Below are 27,427 nucleotides of genomic sequence, written 5' to 3' on the forward strand. Positions count from 1 at the left end.
ACACACTTTTGTGGTTCCTATCTCCTTGCGGTGGCAATACCCAGAAAATATGGTGTGTTGACCGGAACTTCGTAAACGACGATCGGCTGGGAACGCGACGGAACTGCCGGCGGCTAACCCTAGATCGCAACTTTCTTCCGTGTGTAACGAGCCGTAGCTCTGATACCAGTTGTTAGGACCGAGCGCACACACGAACACGAACACGACACCGAAAGCAATAAACGAACACGGGGATTTACGTGGTTCGGTTTAAACTGACCTACGTCCACGGGTGACAACTAGGATATTTTATTGAGGTGTTAAACATTACAAGTACAAGATAGACTACACAATTAGGGTTCAAGCCCAATGGGCCGCGACTTGGGCCGACTGCCCTAATTATCGCGCCACACCCATAGATGTCGAGAAGTCTACAACCCAACAGTTTCTATCATCTATATACAGTACATGTACATTGTATTTGACTGATTGATCATAGTGATATCTCTATAGTTCCATACCTGATTTTGTTTTTCGTGTCAGTTTGCATTAGTGAACAACCGGTAATATTAAAGATACAAGATAAAATCCATAAATAGATTTAATAAGTGATAAAATCTGTAGCTTAGGCTGGACGGTATGGAGGTTCGTCCTCCACCGTCCCGGCCCGGCGTCGTTCCTCCCTCCATCTCGCCCTCCTTCCGTCTCGTCCTCTCCGTCTTCTTCTTGCCGTTCAGGACGGTCCATATGAGGACAAAACTTCCTCACAGACACATATATACATGTCCATAGCTTTATAGCCTAGTGGCATCTTGGGGGTGTGATAAGACTTTGGAACCAATAGGTCCTGGGTTCGATTCTCACAAGGGAGTTTTTCTCATATTTATTGGGTTTCCTCCTGAATTGGTGTATAGGCATTATGCCTAGTGGAGATGGATATGATCGGGTGGTTCCGCTGGTGGCACGATGATACTCCAGTGGTCCGTCAGTGATCCAAATTTGCCGTTCAAAAAAAAAAGACACATATATACATACAATATATAATATATATTTTAGGATCATCCCCCATTTCCATACCTTCATCCTCTTTGCCCATCCTCATGCCCATCTTACGTGGCGCTTACGTGACAGACCATCCTCCAAGGGAGAACCATCACCATACCGTGTAGCCTTAAGCCAAACCACATTATTGGTTTATGTAACTTACTGTGGATTAAATTTTAATTAATTTATCTATTCAGGGTAGGGTTCCAGCGTGAACAACCTCCCAAGAGTGAACTGCGTGAACAGATATGGACCCTTGATTTCCTTTTTAGTTGTTAAGGGTAGGATTGTAATTACATAAAAAATTAGATTTAAATCATTATTTTAATAATTGAATTAAGTTACATCTTTCCTAATTTAAATTCATTATCCACATTATGTTTATTTATTAATAAGATAATTATCAAAACAAACAACAAATCACCAGATTTCAATTTTAATTTTTATTTCAGATTTCATCACCAGAATTCAAGGGTAGGATTGTAATTACATAAAAAATTAGATTTAAATCATTATGTGTACAGTAATTCACAGGTGTACATAAACATTCAATACAAAAAAATTCTGAGATATCACAAAAACAGACGATATACACATGTGTATATCGCATTAAAAAGAGGGCAAAATCAGAATACACATGTGTACATCGCATTTAAACAAATAATTATTTTAATAATTGAATTAAGTTACATCTTTCCTAATCCTTGATTTGATTTGTGAGAGATTTATGCAATCAATTTTAGAGGATAATTGATTACTTGATTTGTGAGAGATTTATGCAATCAATTTAAGATTGAAATTACACATATAACCTTTTTGTATTTAATTAAATGGAAAAAATTAACCAAATAATTACCATCATGCCACTCACTTTAATCTCAAGATCATAAAAATCAAGGGCCCAGATCAATTCACGCAGTTCACTCTTAGGATTTTGTTCACGTTTGAACCTAATCCTTCAGTGGCATACACAACAAGATGTTATATAAAAATATAATGATCTGAATTTTCTTTTAAACTGTTGAAACACAGTGTTTTGACAACTTGTTTGGTGTTCATAGGTTGATAACAAAATTATTCTAAACGTGTTATATATATCTTTCTCCATACCTGTTCTTTTTGCTGTGTACGATTCGTGTCACTTCTTTATAATATATGTGTGTATATATCGTCTTCTTCACATCTTTTGTTATGAAAAAGGTAACACACAACCACGCCGGTGATATGAGGAGGAACTGCAATTTGGAGCTCCGCCTTGAGCCGCCGTCACCACCGTTCCACCTCCGGCAAGAAAATCCCAGGTAATTAAGGTGTTCTCATTGCCGTATATTTTATATAAGTTTAGATGGTGAACTAAATAAATATTAACACAGCTGTTTGGTTTAAAAACTATGAGTATTAAATGATGATATTTTCAAATTAAATTTGAAAGTTGTTCCAGTCATGTAAGTCTGGTATGCTCTTACTTTCTTCTTTCAAGCTTTTATCTTTTACTAGAGGAAGTAGGAAGTGGTTGAGTTGGGTTCGTTAAATGCTTGACTCGAGTCAAGCTTAACCGAGCTCGAATGCACTCTTATACAGTGACGGACCCAGAAATTCTTTTCAAGGTTTGCAATTTTTTCTTAAGGATTTTAGGCCCATAGCTATATAATAGTTTTTCGGTTCGTAGCGGGTCGGGTCGGGTTATGTTAAAAAAAGATAATCAAACCAGTTGCGGATGCAGAAATTTTTTATGAGGTGCTGAAAATATTAGGGGTCGGTTATCTGTCGCTAAATATAAAGGTTTTTTTGGTCCACTTCGGGTCGGGCCACATAACAAGAAATAAATCAAATTAAATTTCAAATAGATAATAAAAGCACATTAATCATTGTTCAAAACTTCAAATGCATAATAGAAAATACAATATTCTTAGCTATTTACATTTTTTGAAATGTAGCCATTGTTATGTAATATCACTATTTAACTATTATTACAAAATCGTTAGTTTTCATGTATGGTAAAACTATGTATATTTAATTCTAAAGAAGCTATGAATAATAGTGTAAACTAGTAGGTTTTCTCGCGCTTCGCGGCGAGTTTTTGGTGGGTTTCCTCGCGCATCTTGGCAAGGTTCGGTAACGGTATGATACCGGTATTTGAAGGTTAAAACCAGTAAATACCCGAACCGTACAAACTGGTACCGAAAACGCAAAAAGTTGATACCGAATCGGTACCAAAAATATTTCGGTTTGGAAAATTCAATACCGGTACATGGTACCATTTACTAATCCTTAGGTATGAGTACAATACAAACACTCGATATAGCAATCGAAAGAGATATCATGACGCCTGCATGTATTGACTAATGATATTTTCTTATGTGTCGATTCAGTTTATCACAATAAAGAGCAGAAAAATCAATTATAATTCACATGTTTGTTTTTTAATAAAAGTTAGTAAGAATTATAATTTTAGTTATAGTTTCTAAGTTTAAAACTTGAAACATAAATTATAAAATCAAATGAAATTAAAAGAAATTGATTTGGATGCATTTTTGTCCTTAGTTATTTTGTATATTTTATAATTGAAGGGCACCGCATGGATATCCTTATTTTTAGTGGTCACATGGGCAAAATCAGAAAACACCTAAAATAAATGGGCAGGAATCGAAAAACCAAGAACTAAACTAGCGCAAAGCCATGTTATGATTTGATATATATATATAATAATTACAAATTATAAACAACTTAGTAAAAAACAAAAGTAAAGAAAGGTAAAATTCAAGATCAAAAATTTTACCCAAGTAAAAGTTAATGATTAAACAATATAAAAAGTAAATTAATAATAATAATTTTCTCATTCTTTTAGATTATTTAAATTAAATATAATATATTTCTCAATGTACTGCAATTTCAATTTTCGATATTAATTGAATACAAGAATCATCTTCCTTTTTTTCTCACTTTAAATTCTTTTTCTTCTTCAATCTTTCGAGCTCCTCCATTACCTCTGCAACTTTTCCGTCCACCAGAAATTTTTTCTCCTTTGTTCTGTTTTTTCTTCTTCGCTCATGGGGTGCGGAGTTAATATTTCATAGGGTGCGATATCAAAATTTCATAAGGGACACATCTTGCATATATAACTAACCCAAAAAAATCCATAGGGTGCGCCCGCCCACCAAGGGGATAACCTAGGTCCGCCCCTGCTCTTATACCAAATTTAATTTGGCTATAAATTCGATACATTTGGCGCTCTCGCCCTTGACGCGGTGCGGTTTCTCAAGCGGGTTCAGCATGTGGTAAGCAGTAACACCGTACATGTTAGGGGCATTTTGTGTATAGCAGAGTAGAATTTGCTACTCAGAAGGGGGTAGCCGCATAGCTTGTTGCCCGTCTACCTGCTATTAGTCTGTAATCGTTTCTGTTTTAATGAAAATATAAAGGATTTTAGCATAATTAATATACTTATTATTAATATTACTAAATAAATAATTTATTATAATATAAAAAGGAAAGTATATATATTAGTTAGATAGACACTACTAGAAAACTCACATTTTTCTCGAAAGAAACTATGACAATTCTCTACTATAACAAAAGGAAGATTGGGGGAATAGTGCCACACAGCACTATAACAAAAGGAAGATTGGGGGAATAGTGCCACACAGCTGTGTGGCACTCCCCTATTGGACCAACGGCTTTATTATTTTATATTCGTTTTAAAATTACGATTTCGTCCTTAATTTTAAATAAAATTATATTTCCGCCCCCACTTCAGAATAAAATTACGGTTTTGTCCCTCGCTCAAAATTACGAATTTGCCCTCGGTTTCAAAATTTTATATTCGCTTTAAAATTACGATTTCGTCCTTACGTTAAAATAAAATATTATTTTCCCCCCCCCCCCACTTCAAAAGAAATTACGTTTTTGTCCCTCGCCCAAAATTACGATTTTGCCCTCGGTTCAAAATTATTATTTTCCCCATATTACAACTACAATTTTGGCCCTGGTTAAAAATAAATTTTTGCTTTTGCCCAAACTAAAAATGACGACTTTGCATTTTCGCCCTTTTCAAAAATTATGATTTCGCATTAAGTTTAAAATTATGTTTTTGACTGCTTCAAAATAAAACTATGCTTTCGCCCCCCAATTCAAATTACGATTTTGCCATCATTTCAAAATTTTGATTTTGCCCGAGTTTAAATTAAAAATATAGTTTTGTCCACAGCTTAAAATTACGATTTTATCCTTAGTGCATAGTTATATTACGATTTTGTCTCCGATTCAAATTTATAGCATTACCATCACTTTAACTTTTGGCAAATTACGATTTTACCCAAGTCAACAAATACAACTTTGCTCTCACTTCAAATTACAGTATTGCTATCGTTTTAGTTTTTTTTAGCAAAACTATAAAAGTGTTTTTTAATTGGTTGACTGCATTAAATTTTTTTCCACGTCAAGGAGCTGCCTAACATTCGCTCATTAATCCTGACAAACTATAGTTTTGCCCTGAGCTCAGAACTACGGTCTTCTCATCGTTTTATTTTTTTTCCTAACAAAACTATAATAGTGTTTTTTTAATTGGTTGAGAATTATTCGGCTATCGCCCCGCAACGCGGGCGGGGCATCAACTAGTATACCTACAAAATATACAATCCAATATTTATATGTATTTATACATTAAATAATTATATTTTATATCCTACATTTATAAAGAGGGTTAACAGTAACTATTTTTTATTATTAATTTGAAAAGGTTGAGCTAATAAAGGGTTGCCACCTGTATTCTATTAAGATTTTTTATTTTCTTTTTAACTTTTTCACACCATAAAATGTATGTATAGAGGAATAAACAAAAATCATTAACAAAATCTAAGGTAGATAAGTGGTTAAGAAATTTTACTTTGTAATTAAAAGTACTAGAGTTCTATCCCAACAGTTAGCAATAATGTGTGTTTTGTTTTAATGGTTTGGCCACTTCTATCTATATATAAATTGTTTTTTTTTAAATACTATTGTATTATAATTATAATATTAAATTTATATTAATTGCCTATTTCTATACTTTTCACCCCTAATATTTAGTAAAGTTTATATTTATTTATATTTTAACAATTATTATTATTATTATTACTATTAAAATTACTTTGTTTTCCCTTTTAATTTTTAAACCCTTTAATCTATAAATACTATAAGTTTTTAACTCATTTAATTTAATTTTCTTCAGATAGCTTGAGTTTGTAAACTTTAAAAAATAAATAAATGTGTGGTTGTGTTTAGTTCGGTATAAATTTTGTTGACAATAGAGTTGTATTAGATATAGAATATTTTAGTCGAGTGCCGGTATCATACAAATACCTTGAGAAACTGTATCTATTCTAACAAAACAACATCGGTATTAAATATTTGTTTTTAAGATTTTCGATTGATATAAAACATGTGTTGATATTCGTTGGGCATATTACGACTTTATGATTTTAGGTTTCCTCTTTCACTTACTATAGCAAGTGCATTACCGTAACCCGCCGAAACGATAATGACCGAATTCTCCGCTGTGGAGCACGGGTCCTCCCACTCGTTAATGAATATGAGAGGCTTGATTGTTTTACACAATGGCTATCATTTGTGTGAGTGCCAATTTTTGACAAAAAGTTTGAGAAAAATAAAATATTTGTTTCGGTATTTGGATGTTTGAGATTTTTTTACAAAGATCGGGAGATAACACCTTAGAATAAAAATACACATTAGTGTAATTACATATAAGTGTCTACTAACAGTCTAAAACAAACATTTAAATCTCTCAGCTTGTTTTTTTAACTTAAAACGTCTATTCCATTATGTTAACTTTATAATTTAACTAAAACTTATTATTTTTAAAATTTGTCGCTCATTTTAGAAACCCTCACATCTCCTATCTCATTTCCCATGTCTATCTCTATATAAAAAAAAATCATTATTTCTTTTAATTTTTTTTTTCACTATTGTTAAATGGGTGTGTGTGAGAAATTATGATATTGGGGGAATTGTGGCTTTTCATATATAGAGGGAGGGTGTGGGTCTAAAGTAAATTTTAACAATTTGTCTCATGTTATAACATTACAAAATAATTTACCATGAAGATCAAGTTCTACCTCTATATTTACCAAGCAAGTGGATGAACTCTTTGTCAAACTTGTGGATAGCCTTATCTACTAAATAGTTAATCTTGTCTACCAAATAGTTAACATTGTCTACCAAATAGTTAATCTTTTTGTAGTATAAATACTAGCTCAAGATAGAAGAAAAAATGCACCTCATGTATACATTTTCATAAGTTATACAATTCTCTTCTTCTTTCTCTTATAATATTTCTAAAGTTCTTAAAGTTTTAGCACTAATCTTGTGTTAATCCTTGTTATATTATAACACGTTATCAGCACGAGGCTCTAGTCAAGGAAACGTTCAAGCAATTATAATCAAAGTAAGCATTTGATTAATATATAAACTATAATTGCTATGATAAACTAATACCAGTGCAGATGTATCTTACGATGGATATTCGATCGTTGTTGGACTACAAAAACGTAACATGTCTTTTTATGTATCGTGGGATTGTTTTCCTTTAGGAGACCCTGTTATCCAGACACTCCTATCATAAAAACAATTAAGTCCCATACTTAAAAAAAATATGAAAAATAAAGTAAAGAGACTGAAAGACTTGATAGCACTTGTATTTATTTATGCATCTAACTTTTATTTATACGTACATACTAACATTTAATTTAGAGTTTACATTCATGTATACTAACATTTTTTTTTTCTTACTATACATCCTGATTTTATATCTTATAAAATAACATTTATGTAATACATCATTTATTACAAATACATATATATGTATATAACCGTTATATAACGGCTATAAAACGGTAATATAACCGTTGCAAAACGGTTATAATTTACCACTATAAATTACCAATTATCAATCTCATTATTCAACAACAAACAGTTTTCTTTTCAAGGCTATTCAAGAAAGAAAAAAAAATTCAAGGATGATTCACCCGGTTTTAATATTGGCCGGCATAATATTAATATTATTGCCGACCTTAATGTATGAGCTTCCACCTCATCTTTTTAGTACTTATGTATTCGTTTATTTGTTTATAGCTGTACCTTTGTATGTTATCTCATTTTTAATGAGTATTTAGATTTTAATATTTACCTTATTTATGTTTAGCGACAAAAATGGCAAACATCGCAAAAATTGAGTTCCCGGCTCTTAATATCACCGGAGAAAATTATATGCCGTGGACGACACATGTTAAGCGACATCTAAAGTCAATGGGTGTTTTGGAAACGTTAACGGAGTGGAACGAATGTAGCGATCAAGACAAGGCAAAAGCCGATGTCTTCCTGCATAAACACATTGATGAAATGTTACAATTTGAATATTCAAATTTTGAGGATCCATACGTTTTGTGGGAAGATTTAAAAAGCAGATTTGATAATCAAAGGGAAGTTTTACTTCCCACTGCTAGAGATGAATGGAACAATCTCAGGTTCCAAGATTTTAAAAAGGTGAATGAATACACCTCTGCTTTGTACAGGATATGCTCAACGCTCCGATTCTGTGGGCAAACTGTTACGGAGGATGATATGTTGGAGAAAACTTTCTCCACATTTCATGCATCAAATATAAACTTGCAACAACAATATCGGTTGCAAAAGTTTCAAAGATATTCTGATCTAAATTCATTTCTCCTCGTAGCAGAGAAAAACAATGAGCTACTAATGAAAAATCATCAAGCTCGTCCCACTGGATCATTAGCCATTCCAGAAGCAAATGTTGTTATTAATGATGATATTAAAGACTCTGGAAGAAAATGGGGACGAGGCCGTGGCCGTGGCCATTTTGGTAAAGGTAATGGTCGAAATTATTCCTTCAAAAGAAATAATAGCTTCCGAGGCAATTCCCATGGTCGTGGACGTGGTCGCGGTCGTGGTCGTGGTCGAAATCAAAGAACCCACAATTACCACACTCCACAAAATACCAATCCCAACCAGTATAACAAAAGGAATGAAGCTGGTAGGTCCGAAAACAATGGCACTTCTTGTTTCAGATGTGGAAGTGCAAACCATTGGTCAAAGGCTTGTCGTACACCTTCACATTTATGTGAACTTTACCAAGCCTCTCTCAAAAGAAAAGAAAAGGAGATGAACCATGTGGATAATTTTAATGATATCAACGTCGAAATGAATGTCGCCGACTTTAACAATAACATGGAACTCTGAAACGAATGTTGCTAAACTATAATAATTATATGCAACAATTATGTAATTTCCTTTATTATATATATCTTTATGTTTCAGTAGTCTTTCTTTTCATGTAACGTCTTCAACTAATAAATAAACTTCTTATTATAAAATAATTCACAATGTCTTCGTTATACACTTATTATTATTTCACTTTATATTTTTCAAGATTAAAATGAATACCACTGGAGCACAAGAGCAGACAAATGATGCAGATATATGTATAGCGGATAGTGGAGCCACACACACTATACTTAAATCTAAGAAATATTTTTATGAGTTGAAACCAACAAAAGGAACCGTTGATACAATATCAGGTCCTACAAACTTGATAGAAGGAGTGGGAAAAGCTAATTTAATATTACCAAATGGTACAAAGCTCTTAATAGAGAATGCTTTATTTTCCCCAAAATCAACCAGAAACTTGTTGAGTTTCAAAAACATATACCATAACGGATATGATACTCAGTCAAGGACTGTTGATAATAAGAAATATTTACACATCATGAGCAAAGACCATATATTGGAAAGACTACCAATGCTCCACTCTGGTTTGCATTATACACACATTAATGTGCCTCAAGCACATATGGCAGTAAAGGAAAGTTCTTGTGATCCTGAGACATTTAACTTATGGCATGACAGACTAGGCCATCCAGGATCTACAATGATGAAAAGAATTATTGAAAACACACATGGTCATCCATTGAAATATCAAAAGATCCCCCAATCAGATAAAATGCCTCTATGTACCTCTTGTTCACTTGGAAAACTAATTACAAGGCCTTCATCCTTAAAAGTTGACAAGGAATTACCAATGTTTCTTGAAAGAATTCAAGGTGATATATGTGGACCAATTCATCCACCATGTGGACCGTTTAGATATTTCATGGTCTTGATAGACGCATCCAGCAGATGGTCTCATGTCTCTTTATTATCAACTCGCAATATTGCCTTTGCAAAATTCCTTGCTCAGATTATCAAACTACGAGCACATTTCCCTGATTACACTGTTAAAAGGGTGAGACTTGATAATGCTGGTGAATTTACATCACATGCTTTTAATGATTATTGCATGTCTGTGGGAATTGTTGTCGAACACCCTGTTGCTCATGTACACACACAAAATGGCTTAGCTGAATCATTGATCAAACGTTTACAGCTAATCGCTAGACCATTAATAATGAGAACAAAACTTCCTGTGTCAGTTTGGGGTCATGCAATTTTACATGCTGGATCACTGATTCGTGTGAGACCAAGTGCAAATCATAAGTACTCTCCATTACAACTCATTTCTGGCAATGAGCCAGACATTTCCCACCTTAAAATTTTTGGGTGTGCAGTTTATGTTCCAATTGCACCACCACAACGCACAAAAATGGGACCTCAAAGAAGGTTGGGAATATATGTTGGATATGAAACAGCCTCCATCATACGATATCTTGAACCTTTAACAGGTGACGTATTTAAAGCCCGTTTTGATGACTGCCGTTTTAACGAGGCAATGTTCCCAGCATTAGGGGGAGAAAATAAAAAACGAGAAAATGATGTCTCATGGTGTGTGCCTTCATTGTCTCATCTTGATCCAAGAACAAAACAATGTGAGACAGAGGTTCAAAAGATAATACACTTGCAAAACATTGCAAATCAATTGCCTGATGCTTTTACTGATACAAATAGAGTTACTAAATCTCATATACCAGCTGCTAATGCTCCAGCTCGAGTTGAGATCCCAAGTAAGGCAATAGATAATAAGATAGCTCATGAATCTCAAAAACGTTTAAAACGTGGAAGACCAATCGGTTCAAAGGATAAGAATCCACGAAAAAGAAAAGCACTTGTAAAAGAAATTGACCATAAAGAGAATGATCTTGATAAAACAGTAAATACCGAAACCTCTCATGAGAAAGATGTTGATGATACTAACGAAGAGATATCAATCAACTATGGTCATACACATATTATATGGAACCGATATGAAATGGAAAATATTGATGAGATATTTTCTTATTCTATAGCAAGTGACATCATGGGTGAAGATGATGATCCTGAACCAAAATCTGTCAATGATTGTCAAAATAGACATGACTGGGATAAATGGAAAGGCGCTATGCAAGCTGAATTAGATTCACTTAACAAACGAAAGGTTTTTGGGTCTATTGTTGTTACACCTAAGGCTGTAAAGCCTGTAGGGTATAAATGGGTTTTCGTACGAAAACGAAATGAGAAAAACGAGGTTACAAGATATAAAGCAAGACTTGTAGCTCAAGGTTTTTCACAAAGGCCAGGGATTGACTATGAAGAAACATATTCTCCCGTTATGGATGCAATAACCTTTAGATACTTAATCAGCTTAGCAGTTTCTAAAAGGTTAGAAATGCGTCTTATGGATGTTGTTACAGCTTACTTGTATGGATCACTTGATAGTGACATCTATATGAAAGTTCCTGAAGGATTTAAACTTCCTGAAGCGTTAAGTTCAAAACCTAAAGAAATGTATTCGATTAAATTACAAAGATCTTTATATGGGTTGAAACAATCTGGAAGGATGTGGTACAATCGTTTGAGCGACTATTTGACAAGTAAAGGTTATACAAATAATCTTATCTGTCCATGTGTCTTTATTAAGAAGACAACATCAGGATATGTGATCATAGCTGTATATGTTGATGACCTAAATATAATTGGGACGCAAAAAGAAATTTTTGAAGCAATTGTTCTTTTAAAGAAAGAATTTGAAATGAAAGACCTTGGAAAAACCAAATATTGTCTTGGTTTACAAATTGAACATATGAGAAATGGAATACTTGTGCATCAAACGAATTATACTGAAAAGCTGTTGAAACGTTTCAATATGGACAAGGCAAATCCTTTAAGCACTCCAATGGTCGTTAGGTCACTTAATGTCGAAAATGATCCATTTCGTCCTTGTGAGGACAACGAAGAAGTTCTCGGTCCAGAAGTACCATACCTCAGTGCAATTGGAGCACTTATGTATCTTACGAATTGTACGAGACCTGACATTTCTTTTGCAGTGAACTTGTTGGCAAGATTTAGTTCAGCTCCTACTAAAAGGCATTGGAATGGGATTAAACATATTTTTCGATATCTTCGAGGCACTGTTGATTTAGGCTTGTTTTATCCTAACGATTCAAAAGAAGGGTTAGTTGGTTATGCAGATGCAGGTTATTTATCTGATCCTCATAAAGCGAAATCTCAAACTGGATATGTATTTATGAACGGAGGAACTGCGATTTCATGGCGTTCTCAGAAACAAACACTTGTCGCAACATCCTCAAACCATGCTGAAGTGATTGCACTACATGAAGCTTCAAGAGAATGTGTATGGCTAAGATCTATGTCACAACACATAGTGACTTCTTGTGGGCTAGAGAAAGATCGAAGTCCAACTCCTATCCATGAAGATAATGCTGCTTGTGTCTCTCAGATGAAAGAAGGGTATATCAAAAGTGACAGAACAAAACATATACCACCAAGATTCTTTGCATATACTCGAGACCTTATTAAAGACAATCAGGTCGAGATCACTACTAGAAAAGTAGTCATTTTGCTACGGAAATTTCCTACGCAAAAAAATGCGTCGCAAATTCTGACACATTTATTACGCATTTCCTACGGAAAAAAGACCTTGATTTGTTTGGGCAATTTGTGACACAATAGTGACAAATATACTAATTCTAAGTATTGTGTCGGAAATGCGTAGCAACTTGCTACGCATTTTCGACGGAACCATTATTTATTTGTTGGAATTAGATTTATATGTTAAATTCATTTAAATATTAATTGTTGCGTCAGAAATGCGTAGCAACTTGCTACGCATTTATGACGAATTACTTATTATTATACTTAGATTATATTTTAATGTTTAATCAGCATTATTATTAATTATTGCGTAGGAAATGTGTAGCAACTTGTTACGCATTTGTGATGGAAAATTTATTGTGTAGGAAATGTGTAGCAACTTGCTACGCATTTGTGATGGAAAATTTATTACCATATTGCGTATGAAATGTGTAGCAACTTGCTACGCATTTGTGATGGAAAATTTATTGCGTAGGAAATGTGTAGCAACTTGCTACGCATTTGTGATAGAAAATTTATTACCATATTTAAATATTTAACTAGTTTTATTATTACCATATTTTATTATTACCATACATCTCTTATTGCCCTTTCAATCATTACTATCCACCATATTAATAATAATTTATGTGCCGCCATATTATAAGTTTAAAAGTTTTCAAATTTCATCCTTATAAAAATCCTTAATCTTTTTATGAATGGTTTTATTTTGAAAGAAAAAGGATTCGAATTATTTTCTGTATGGTCGAGTCCGGAACATCATAAAGTACAAAATCAAATAAAAAATAAATATATATAAACATTAGTAAACACTCAAAAGTTAATGGCTTTCTTTTCGATAATAGTTTCATTAACCTTAAATTTATATTCAAGCACAAAATTTAAACGCCTCAAAATTTAAACGCTAAATTTATATTCCCTAAATCCCTAAATTTATATTCCCTAAATCCCTAAATTTATATTCAAGCACAAAATTTAAACGCCTCATCTAACTCACTGCTAAAAGGGAAAACCATAAATTTGTATAATTTGTATAAAATGCATAACCATGATTTGGTAATTGTAAGCTACCCGAGTACCTGTTGTGCATTGCATAAATAAATGGCAAACACCACGACAAGGCTGGGTTTAACAAGAAATGAAAATAAGTTATCGAAATTGGAAATCATAAAAATGAATACGTGTACCTCGAGTACGATATTGTTTGGCCGGTATCGGTTAGGTTTGGTATGGTATCGATTCATTGAAATCGAAACTGAAACCATATAATTTAATATTGTTACTGGTACCGATATTGCTCGGGTGGTATCGGTCAATTCCTTAGGATAGCAATACTTGTGTTGGAATTTCTACAAAAAAAAACACTTTCCTAAAATAAAAAAAACAACTTTTAGAGAAAAAAAAGTTTTTTTAGTAAAGTGAATACAAAACATTTTAGAAAAAAAAATCTAAAAAAACTAACAATAAAAGATTACAAAATGAAAAAAAAAAAACAAAAAGGTTTACACTTTACACATAATTGAGCCAATCAAAAGCTTTACTTCAACTTCACATGGATTACCATCTTATGGTCAATTGCTCACCTAATAATCGATCTAACGGTTAAAAATCCTGTAACACCCCCAAAATTCCACCTGCGGAAACCTCGCGAGGCGTGTTACGCATCAGAGTTCGAGCCACCAATCACATTGAACCAATGATAGATATTAAATAAGTCATGACATTATCTACTATTATAAAATGTCAACATGTTATCAATTCCCAAAAGTTGTGTAGCGGAAGCATGTATCAATTCGTTTAGTAATAGTTTCATGATAACATTCAAAATCAATGTAACGTTTATAAATCACCCAAGAGTCTCGATCCATGACCACTCCAGCACTCCCAGATAGCAAGCCCATGTTCCAAACGATAATGACCTACAAGCATGCAAACAAGTGTGTCAGACTACGCTGGTGAGTTCATAGTGTTGCTTACGTGTTGAGTTACCAGTTATATGTTAATGCGATTCAATGGTGCGTTACAATGTTGCTCAAGTTAGTTACCCTAGGGACTACGCCCTTACGTAACCGAGGAGTGTGCCTCTTAGCAACCCACTATGTTGTCCAGTTAGTTACCCTAGGGGAACCGCCCTTACGTAACCGAGGAGTGTGCCTCTAAACAACCATAGTGAAACCCAGATAATTAGTACCTAATAGCGCTATCAACTAATCACCCCCATTGCCCTCCAGGCAATAACCAAAACCGATTAAGTTATTTACCCAATGTTTCCCTTCCAAATGTTTACCAGTTGTCCCAAACCACCGGGACGCATGCTTGAGAAAATGCAATGAACTCACCTTTGGTTTGCTCGGTAAGATTAATTACTTGCTCAACAAGGTTGGTCAACCAAATCCTAATACGGTTACCGATGACAGTCAGTTTCGTATACATAAATCATACATTTTCAGTATTCATACGCAAATAACAAGTAGGGCACATATCATTACTCACGCTACAACAAGTGTTCGAATCATAACTATACTCATGTCATAAGTTTGTATTTCGCCATTGTACATATCAAACATTATCAATACGCATCCTCATAAAATTGTACCAGTTAATCATGCCACGCAATTACTACCTATATTTAGCATCACCTACATAACATTTAACTCGTTCATTATCCGTATGCTTGTGAGATCACATCCATATACCACAGTTTTAACAGTGTGCACATTTCATAACATGTGTCATAGTAAGCATCCGAATTATAGTGCATTCACAACACCAATTCACAAAACAGTTTCCATGAGGTTTATGCATATATACACAACACCCAATTATTACTTGCCATAATTTCCTATTGCCAATTATTAACAGTTTATGCATATTGTATGTAAATCACCCAATCGTTCAACCGTCCCCACATACCCCTTCTATATAGTTGCAGCCCATTCCCACTTGGCCCAACCAAATGACACACGGCTATTGCTTGTTCTCGGCCCACATCTCCACAATTCTTTTGAACAAGCAGCCCACAAACACAACCCCATTTGTCAACTCTACTCGATATTAATTATCAATTAATAAAAGTTTTAAAAGATCCCATTGGACATTTGTTTGGCCCAACAATTTCGTGACACCTCAGTTAATAGCCACCATATTTTAATCAAGAGTATCACATTTTTCAATTTAATCTCGACAGTAGCTTTCACATCAATTATGCATGACACAATTTCAATTATGTTATAGGTCTTCATGGCCGACAATTACACTCTAGACCTAACACCATTGGACCGCATTATTATGGCAATTACATATCAGCAAATCACATGTAGGTTGATATAGTTGAATTATTATTATGATTGCATGATTATTACATATCACATCACTCCCAAAATCCTAGCATGTGACCGTCAATTACATGGAGAACCCTACCCATGTGCGGCCACCATCATATACTATCATATACCCATTTGATTTTTTTTACAAATTCCCAAAAATATTGCAGAAGTCATCATAATATCACATGTATAGATCAAGTCCCAACATCAAATCCATATTATAGTGCACATGATCAGATTACTCACACAAACAAAATCAAACAAATTAAATTCAATACAAACACAAATTTACTAACCAGAAACCCGATGAAAGAAGATGATGCCTCGTTTGGGGGGGGGGGTTCTGCTACTCCGCCACGGATCAAGGAAAAATATAGGGTTTTATGTTTAAGTTTTATCTAGTCAGGAAACTTAAGTTTTATCTAATTAGGAAACATAGTTCGCATACCTATAAGGTGAAGGTTTGGGCGGTTAATGTTGGCTGGCCGTAATGGGCTCAAGCCCATGCAATTTATATATAAAGAACTCACAATAAAGGATCAACTCAGCGTTGGGCTTCGCTCTGGGCTCACGGTTTAAGGCCGAGATCCAAAACACATATGTTGGACTATTCCCGATCACTATAAGCCATTGAATATCGAACCCATTACATGAGCGGCCCAACTCAACCATTTGACACATGACGTAATCCAACTACACACTTTAACGCGCTCAAATATGTTTTACATTCCCCACGTTTATCCTAACTGAGAGCGTTTAAAATTTTATCAAAGCATATGATGAGAAACCAGGATCACGAAACTAAGTGATACTAATCTTGAAAGTTCGGGTTGTCACATCATCCCCAACTTGAAAGAAATTTCGTCCCGAAATTTGACAAGTAAGCACGAAGGAGTGAAGCGATGAAGACTCTAATTAAACTATATGTAATACTACGCAAATAATAATCACAAATAAAAATCAAGCATTACACACAATCACTAAGCATCCAGGTAACCGCACAGACACCACGTTAACCAAATTGTAAAACGGGATTACGAGGTCGGTGGGGTGCCACATCATCCCCAACTTGAAAGAATTTTCGTCCCGAAAATTGATCTAAAACATTGGTTTGAAGTAAGTTCCGACGAACTCGATCTATAGATACTTTACAACGCCTGGGGGGGCTAATCTTATGATCGGTGGAAATCATGGTATGGTTGTTAGCGTTTTGTTATATCAGTTGCCAATCAAAGAAACAGGGAATTAATGAGGTTCGTACAAAGAATCGAGCGAAACAGGGGTCCATTAAACATCCGAAGGATTTGGCCAGCAAATTTGTTGTCTAGAAATGATTTCCAGTAGTGGTGCATGGCGGCATGGCACAACAGGGAGGTTCGTCACATTGCGGTCGCGCGAGTGTATCATTTGTCCAAAACAGAGTTTGGTGGGTAAAGGTTAGTATTGCAAAACGACATACGCGTGTAACTGTGACTGCTTCACTTCTAGCGGCGATGACAAGTGAAAGTGATAAGGTTCGTCTACAGGGATGCGTGGGTATAGTTCTCCTAATCCCTTGTTCGTTCGGAAGTTCCATCTAGCGATGCCATCACATGGTTAGCTCTATTGAAACAAGGGTGCACTGGAGGCCCTTGTGATCGGTCTAATTGGTGCCTTCGGTACCGTCCAAGAAATGCCTCCGCGTAATTCCAAAGACCACGGTTTCCACCACTAGTTGTGTGTCATGCAGTTCTTCTTAAGTCGTTACTCTCTCGTGTTGCGTCGACATGTAACTGGGACTCTGATTCGAAACATAATGATATACCATTGTATTACTCATGCCCTTGGGTAAAAATGAGGCTCAGTACCTTACTGAATTAGGATTCGAAAGCTGAAGAGACGTCCTCTTGTTCTGTCTTTCGCGAACACGGCACTCCGCTGTGCTTAAAGGGATCTAAGCTATGCGACTGTCGAAATTTCCTGTGAGAAATCATTTCTTCTCACAGGGTATGTCCGGGCGATATGTCCTAATAACCCACCAATACTAACTATTGCGCCGTAGCTACCAAGGATAGTAGAGGTAACACTGGTGTCGAATGTCTGTTCCCTGCCATTTCAAGTTTGCATCCCAACTAACATATGCGGTTTCCGCTGACCTGCCATCAGTCAGTTTCCTAACAGGTTTGGTTTCAAGAAGCGTCAGGGTTAAACGGGATCGAGCCGAAGCGATTTGCTATCCATCCAGACTACCATGTTGTTATTGTCCTGTCGTCGCCCACGTCAATCCTAAATACCCTTTCACGAGCACCACTGCTGGTGTTATTGTTACAATCACACGGATTTCTACCATACTGTCATCGCTCCCTTGGTTGTTTTGTCTGGAATTATCAACTGCCATTACATGCCGTAGGCACCTTCATTTCCATACTGTAAGCTACTATTACAAGTACCTTGATGTCACGATAGTTGTTGCTTCTAATGTTGTTGCCCGAAACAGGACTCTACGATCCTTCACCAACGATGTCCATCGTTTCATATTTCGTGCTAAATTCCAGGGTGCTACTCATTGTGTTGGAGTTACACAGTCCACATCCGGGTTGATTGTCATCGTTTACGTCTCGTTCGATTCATAGAAGTCGGCTCCCACAAGTTGCTGACTAGAATTAAGGATTCGTTTGGAGTCAAATCGTTGATGTTGCCCATCGTTCTTACAAGTTGACTGGGTAAAACACGGTAGGTTTCCAGAGTGTCGCAGGTGTGACCGCCCTTCAGGGTCTGAGATGTGAGTATATTGTGTTCCAACAACAAAGGGGAGTGATGGGGGAAAGAAAAGGGATATAAACCAATCATGGACGATGCAACATCCACTCAGGGACGTTCGTACAAGCACCTAGTATTCTACTTAGTCCGCTAGGCGTTCAAAGGGACGTTCAAGTAATACTCGATAGCATTGCGATCTCAAAAGGATTCAAAGAGAGGTGAGAAAGTCACGTTTGAGTAGGAGACGATCACTGTTATGACTCCTATTGTTTGTTACGTTTCACACTGATCAATTTAACAGAGCGGAACCCCTCCTTCACTTGTTAAGCCTCACTGGGACTCGCATGCACCCCACATTATTATTATGTGTGCACCCACAATAATATTGTGATTTGCATGCTCATCTCAGCTCCTCCTAACTCATGTCGAATGGTTCCCCCAACTCGATTAGCAAACAAAGAGCATCACATAACATAAGTCACAATTGTTTAGGGAATTACCACCCTGTCCGTCATATAATCATGTGCAAGGGATACGTAAGTTCATACTATCGTGTTTAACGTGCACCAGCATGCAATATCATATGTGAGTGTCCACTAGTTACATAGTACAATGAGTATACGAAAGACGAACCTTGCGATCTGGAGCTGAGTGTCATGATCGATCTTCGAAGTTGTTCGGTTATAGTCTGGTTTTACAAATCGTTTTAAAACCTAGTTCACTATAACCAGTGGCTCTGATACCAACTGTAACACCCCCAAAATTCCACCTGCGGAAACCTCGCGAGGCGTGTTACGCATCAGAGTTCGAGCCACCAATCACATTGAACCAATGATAGATATTAAATAAGTCATGACATTATCTACTATTATAAAATGTCAACATGTTATCAATTCCCAAAAGTTGTGTAGCGGAAGCATGTATCAATTCGTTTAGTAATAGTTTCATGATAACATTCAAAATCAATGTAACGTTTATAAATCACCCAAGAGTCTCGATCCATGACCACTCCAGCACTCCCAGATAGCAAGCCCATGTTCCAAACGATAATGACCTACAAGCATGCAAACAAGTGTGTCAGACTACGCTGGTGAGTTCATAGTGTTGCTTACGTGTTGAGTTACCAGTTATATGTTAATGCGATTCAATGGTGCGTTACAATGTTGCTCAAGTTAGTTACCCTAGGGACTACGCCCTTACGTAACCGAGGAGTGTGCCTCTTAGCAACCCACTATGTTGTCCAGTTAGTTACCCTAGGGGAACCGCCCTTACGTAACCGAGGAGTGTGCCTCTAAACAACCATAGTGAAACCCAGATAATTAGTACCTAATAGCGCTATCAACTAATCACCCCCATTGCCCTCCAGGCAATAACCAAAACCGATTAAGTTATTTACCCAATGTTTCCCTTCCAAATGTTTACCAGTTGTCCCAAACCACCGGGACGCATGCTTGAGAAAATGCAATGAACTCACCTTTGGTTTGCTCGGTAAGATTAATTACTTGCTCAACAAGGTTGGTCAACCAAATCCTAATACGGTTACCGATGACAGTCAGTTTCGTATACATAAATCATACATTTTCAGTATTCATACGCAAATAACAAGTAGGGCACATATCATTACTCACGCTACAACAAGTGTTCGAATCATAACTATACTCATGTCATAAGTTTGTATTTCGCCATTGTACATATCAAACATTATCAATACGCATCCTCATAAAATTGTACCAGTTAATCATGCCACGCAATTACTACCTATATTTAGCATCACCTACATAACATTTAACTCGTTCATTATCCGTATGCTTGTGAGATCACATCCATATACCACAGTTTTAACAGTGTGCACATTTCATAACATGTGTCATAGTAAGCATCCGAATTATAGTGCATTCACAACACCAATTCACAAAACAGTTTCCATGAGGTTTATGCATATATACACAACACCCAATTATTACTTGCCATAATTTCCTATTGCCAATTATTAACAGTTTATGCATATTGTATGTAAATCACCCAATCGTTCAACCGTCCCCACATACCCCTTCTATATAGTTGCAGCCCATTCCCACTTGGCCCAACCAAATGACACACGGCTGTTGCTTGTTCTCGGCCCACATCTCCACAATTCTTTTGAACAAGCAGCCCACAAACACAACCCCATTTGTCAACTCTACTCGATATTAATTATCAATTAATAAAAGTTTTAAAAGATCCCATTGGACATTTGTTTGGCCCAACAATTTCGTGACACCTCAGTTAATAGCCACCATATTTTAATCAAGAGTATCACATTTTTCAATTTAATCTCGACAGTAGCTTTCACATCAATTATGCATGACACAATTTCAATTATGTTATAGGTCTTCATGGCCGACAATTACACTCTAGACCTAACACCATTGGACCGCATTATTATGGCAATTACATATCAGCAAATCACATGTAGGTTGATATAGTTGAATTATTATTATGATTGCATGATTATTACATATCACATCACTCCCAAAATCCTAGCATGTGACCGTCAATTACATGGAGAACCCTACCCATGTGCGGCCACCATCATATACTATCATATACCCATTTGATTTTTTTTACAAATTCCCAAAAATATTGCAGAAGTCATCATAATATCACATGTATAGATCAAGTCCCAACATCAAATCCATATTATAGTGCACATGATCAGATTACTCACACAAACAAAATCAAACAAATTAAATTCAATACAAACACAAATTTACTAACCAGAAACCCGATGAAAGAAGATGATGCCTCGTTTGGGGGGGGGTTCTGCTACTCCGCCACGGATCAAGGAAAAATATAGGGTTTTATGTTTAAGTTTTATCTAGTCAGGAAACTTAAGTTTTATCTAATTAGGAAACATAGTTCGCATACCTATAAGGTGAAGGTTTGGGCGGTTAATGTTGGCTGGCCGTAATGGGCTCAAGCCCATGCAATTTATATATAAAGAACTCACAATAAAGGATCAACTCAGCGTTGGGCTTCGCTCTGGGCTCACGGTTTAAGGCCGAGATCCAAAACACATATGTTGGACTATTCCCGATCACTATAAGCCATTGAATATCGAACCCATTACATGAGCGGCCCAACTCAACCATTTGACACATGACGTAATCCAACTACACACTTTAACGCGCTCAAATATGTTTTACATTCCCCACGTTTATCCTAACTGAGAGCGTTTAAAATTTTATCAAAGCATATGATGAGAAACCAGGATCACGAAACTAAGTGATACTAATCTTGAAAGTTCGGGTTGTCACAAATCCTCTAGAATCAAAAGCTTTAGTTTAAACCCTAATTTCCTTTTACTTTTAACTTTGAACAGCAAACACCACAAAGCCCCCTTGCCCCCTTCTCTCTCGATCAGCCTAGCCTATCTCCGGCGACATGCCAGCCGGTACCGGCCGCTCTCCGACAACCACGCCCCACACTGCGTCTCCTTCTGCCGACGACACTCACCCATTCAAACAAACCATCACCTCCTTGCACCTTGTTTCCCCCCCACCCGAACTGAAAACAACCGGACGCCACACTATGGTGGTGGCATACGGCGGCTGAAAAAACACAGTAGAGAGAGAGAGAGTGTGTGTTGACGAAGGGAGATAGATCGATGGCGGAACAGGCGACGTAGACGGCAGTCAACGACGGCAGTCGGACCGACGACCAGAAGCGCTGACAATGGCGGCGGTGTTACCTGGCTCCGACAAGTAATCCGGTCAACACTCCAAATAAGCATAAGGATGTTAGCCAAGATACCAAACATGTGTGCTGCTACTGTGATTCTTGAGGAGGTCATCCAGAGGGACTCTCGGGGAGCGCCGTAGTCCATTGCAAATGAAGATCAGTGTGTGTTTCTGATCACTTCCTTTGAGTTATATAACTGCAGGGTTTTCTTTAGATATTCTGAATAAATAGTTACAAAAAGAACATAATTGTGTAAAGTTTGCTGGTAATAGGTTTGGTATGAAGGGATAGTTGTGTTTTGATGTTCTGTTTGGCGGTTCAGCAGATGATGGCTCGGTTCAGGCGACTGTGATTCGGGTTACGTTTCGCTCAAGATCTGGTTCGAGTTTCGTTGATGGATGGACTGAGATTTTATAAAAATTAAGATAGATAGAAATGTTATTGAATTTGTTAAAATAATATGTAATTTTATATTCTTTATGAACGTAGATTTTATATATTTTTTGTGTGTAAATTTGTATAATTTTATGATTAATGTTATTAAATTTGTATAGTTTTTAGTTTTATTTGCTTTTGTATCAGATCTCTCGGATGATTAATAAATAGAATAAAATAAGAAAAAACATTTTCTTTAAACAAAAGATATTTTACTGACGGGTTTGTGACACAAAATATATCGCCAAAAACCTTTTCTTTTTCATTTTATTTATTAAAATTCGACAGAAATGCGTAGTAAACAGGTAGTCAGAAATTTGTTATAAACTATGAAAAAATATAAAAATTAAATTTCGTAACAATTGTGTAGCAAAAATTAAAAATTAACTTCCGTTAAATGGGTAGGAAAATGCGTAGAAAATGTGTAGCAATTTGTGACAGCCCTTTTCTGTAAAAAATGGGTAGGAAAATGCGTAGAAAATGTGTAAGAAACCAGTTTCCTACGAGTGGTTTTCCTACATATGCATTTTGTCACAAATTCGTAGAAAATTGCGAGTTGTGACGCATTTCCTACAGAAAATGGTGTCAGGAATTTTAATTTTTCTAGTAGTGGATGAGATATGTCCAATCCAGTAACAATTCAGCCGATCTTTTCACAAAAGCACTACCTACAGCAACTTTCAGGAAACATGTTCATGACATTGGCATGCGTCATGTACGGAGAATGTGATTCCTTACAAATTGCAAACTTGAGGGGGAGCTATAGACTGCACTCTTTTTCCCTTAGCTAAGTTTTTTTCCCACTGGGTTTTTCTTTAGCAAGGTTTTTAATGAGGCAGTACATAAAGACTCCGAAGTTTGCAAAGTGTCATCCAAGGGGGAGTGTTATAACATTACAAAATAATTTACCATGAAGATCAAGTTCTACCTCTACATTTACCAAGCAAGTGGATGAACTCTTTGTCAAACTTGTGGATAGCCTTATCTACTAAATAGTTAATCTTGTCTACCAAATAGTTAACATTGTCTACCAAATAGTTAATCTTTTTGTAGTATAAATACTAGCTCAAGATAGAAGAAAAAATGCACCTCATGTATACACTTTCATAAGTTATACAATTCTCTTCTTCTTTCTCTTATAATATTTCTAAAGTTCTTAAAGTTTTAGCACTAATCTTGTGTTAATCCTTGTTATATTATAACATCTCACAATTTGTTACTTTTTTCGTAGTTCTTTTTAAATGGATTAATTTATATTCTAAAGTAAATTTTAAGTCACTAATTAATTATTTTTTCGACTTGAACCTTAGTGAGAACATAAATATAGTGGGTGGATACTTGAAGGAGAAACAAAACCAACAACTAACGATCTTTTATGGTGGAAGAGTCTGTGTATGTGACGTTACAGAACTTCAGGTAATCTTCAAGCATTGGCTAACTTATGCTTTATTTCGAAGAAAATATGTAACTATAATTATATGTATATAAGTCCAAATTAAAGAAGAATAAATAATAGTAGATGACACATGAAATGATAGAAAATAAATTAAGCAAGTATTTTAAGTAATCCAAATAACATAACAATTAATAATATTGAAAAATGAAAAGTGATAGTTATCTGATTCTTTTCACATAAGTTACCAACTAATTAATAATATTTTATTACTACTTTTTTACTTAGCGTTTTAAATTCAAATTAAGAAATATAATATGAAATGAAGAAAGAAAAGAAGCAGAAAAAAAAAATCTTCAGCTCACAAAATTTTGAGACGTGACGTAATCCATTACTTATTTATTAGATATAAATGAGATGATGATTTAAGATAACCGAAAAGTTTTAAATAATTTTAAATTTGAGGCAGGCAAGGACAATAATGAAGCTAGCTAGTGAAGAGATGAAAACACGAGGTTCAACTACTTCTTCAGAGCCATCTTCATCGCTATTAACGTCTAGTAACAAAGGGGAGGTTCCCATGAAAAGATCGCTAGAAAGGTTCCTTCAGAAGAGAAAGCATAGAAAGTGATTTTTAACTAGAATGTATCATTAACTGAATTTTAGAAATCCTTACCTTTTATCGCCATGTTATTAACTAGAATGAATCCATGTATGCATATGTCTTGTTAGTTCCATACAAAGTGATTTTTGTGTCAAAAGTATACGAACTATCCATGATGTGATAGGAGTATTTTTAGTGTGTGGGGGTATGTGCGTGTGTTAAATTAAAGATGGTTTTAGACTCACACTTGTAATGATTAGATATAGGGCTATAAACGAACCGAACGAACACGGATAAGACATTGTTCGTGTTCGTTCATTAAGGAACAAGCTTGTTTATGAACTATTCACGAACACTTACTGAACGAGATTTTTTGTTCGTGTTCGTTCATTAAGGAAACGAACATGTTCGTGAATTGTTCACGAACACTTACTAAACGCAAATGAACTCTAACAAATGTTCATGAACATAAAAGAACACAATCGACGTTTATGAACACAAATGAATACAATATTCAAACGTGTATATGTTGACATTTAAGAGATAAACAGTCAAGAAAATCAAGAGCAATAGTGATACAATTTAAGGTATGTGTTTAGCGACAGCATCAGATTCCTAAATGATGGAGAAAGGTCTGGTGGTAAGAAAAGCTGCTTACAGGAGGTTGTCAAGTGTTTTCGCTTGACGATTCCATTCTTGGGTGGTTGGTTTGGCCCTTGTTCCTGTAACTCGAATCCTAGCCCGGTATATCCCATATGCATTTTCATCACAAACATTACGACGAATCCACAAAAAATAAGTAAACACTTTAAATAATTATCTGAACACAGTTGACATGATTATTAGAAACATGATTAGCACAAAATTATGAGTTTGTCAGCCTTTAACACAAACTAAATTGAAATAGTAAAATGAGGGATGTTGTGGGAGGCATATAAGATAAAAAGGGTTTTAATATTTTAAACTAGAAACAATAAAACAAAATACAACATATAAAAACCTTTAAACGAACACAAATAAATATTAACGAGCGAACATAAATGAACTCATTACCGAACGCTCACGAACATAAACGAACACATTACCGAACGTTCACGAACATAAACGAACGAATGAAACTTTGTTCATGTTCGTTCGTTTAACTTAACAAAGGAAATTTCCGGTTCATGTTCGTTCATTTACTAAACGAACGAATATAAACGAACTTCCTACCAAACGGTTCACGAACTATTCGTTGAACGTTTGGTTCGTTTACAGCCCTAATTAGACACATTATTATACTCATATGGTTCATTCATGTGTCATACATTGGCAACTTGTACTCTTGGTTATACATTAATTAGACGCACTGTTATAAACAAACTTAAACTAGTTAGACGCACCGTTTTAGTAAGTTTACACACATTATTGTAACTAGAAAACTTAAACTCACTGTTGTAAGTAGTTTAAACCAATGTTTTAAAATCCGGTTCTTATATCGTATCGGAATTGGTTCAGAAACGGTTTAACCGGGTGTATCGGGCGGTTCAACCGGGTGTACCGGGCAATTTAACCGGTTCTACCGGACGGTTCAACCGATACAAACGGCCGGCTTGAACCAGTTTTTAAAACATTGGTTTAAACGTATTGTTATAGTGTGTGATCATCTCACCACCTAAGATTTAATCACTAAAATAGTATGATGTTGGTTCTAACAACAATTAGTTCCCTTATCATGAAAAACATATTTGTTGTTTCCATATATATGTGTGTTTGTTTTTCAAAATGATGTTGGTTCTAAGGCTATAGGGTGTGGTCATGATCCTCATGGCCACCATGATCCTCCACGTCAATGTCATGTCACTCACCTCTAATCCACCATCCAAAACCACTACTCTAAGGGTGTGGCCATAACTCAAACCACTATCCCCTTATTTATTTTAATTTATCTTTATCTAAAGGAAAAGGAAAGGATTTCTTGAAAAATGAAAAGAAGGACCATGATTGCCATGGTTTAATCTATGCAAACCATGGTGGATCAGGCAAGGGGATGGTGTAGCCTTCCATTCATGTTCCTAGATGGCAAATTATGTCCCAATCATGAGTGGTCATGATCCTCAGACCACCATGACCCTGTTGGTTCAGTTCTGTTTAGACATAAAGGAAAACATGAAAACATACCTGATTGCAGCAGTACAGGCCAACAGAGAATCCAGATGGAGACACAACAATAAGTTTTGACATGATTGTCATCTTGGTCTGGTTCCTCCTTAAGGTGCAATCTAATGATGGTGATGATAAGAAACCGACAAGGGAATCGGTTATGGAGAA

At 35.6% G+C, this 27,427-nt stretch overlaps 1 protein-coding gene across 1 annotated transcript; it reads left to right on the forward strand.

The window, feature by feature from the left end:
* The first annotated feature begins 7,075 nt into the window (after positions 1-7,075).
* LOC110913836 lies at positions 7,076-9,395 on the forward strand. The gene is made up of 2 exons (XM_022158653.2): positions 7,076-7,465; positions 8,222-9,395. Exon 2 carries the CDS (start codon positions 8,230-8,232, stop codon positions 9,274-9,276), a length of 1,047 nt encoding a protein of 348 aa, XP_022014345.1. The 5' UTR covers positions 7,076-7,465; positions 8,222-8,229; the 3' UTR covers positions 9,277-9,395.
* Positions 9,396-27,427: the final 18,032 nt, after the last annotated feature.

This window comes from Helianthus annuus, chromosome 15, assembly GCF_002127325.2.
Source record: "Helianthus annuus cultivar XRQ/B chromosome 15, HanXRQr2.0-SUNRISE, whole genome shotgun sequence".
Taxonomy (NCBI): Eukaryota; Viridiplantae; Streptophyta; class Magnoliopsida; order Asterales; family Asteraceae; genus Helianthus; species Helianthus annuus.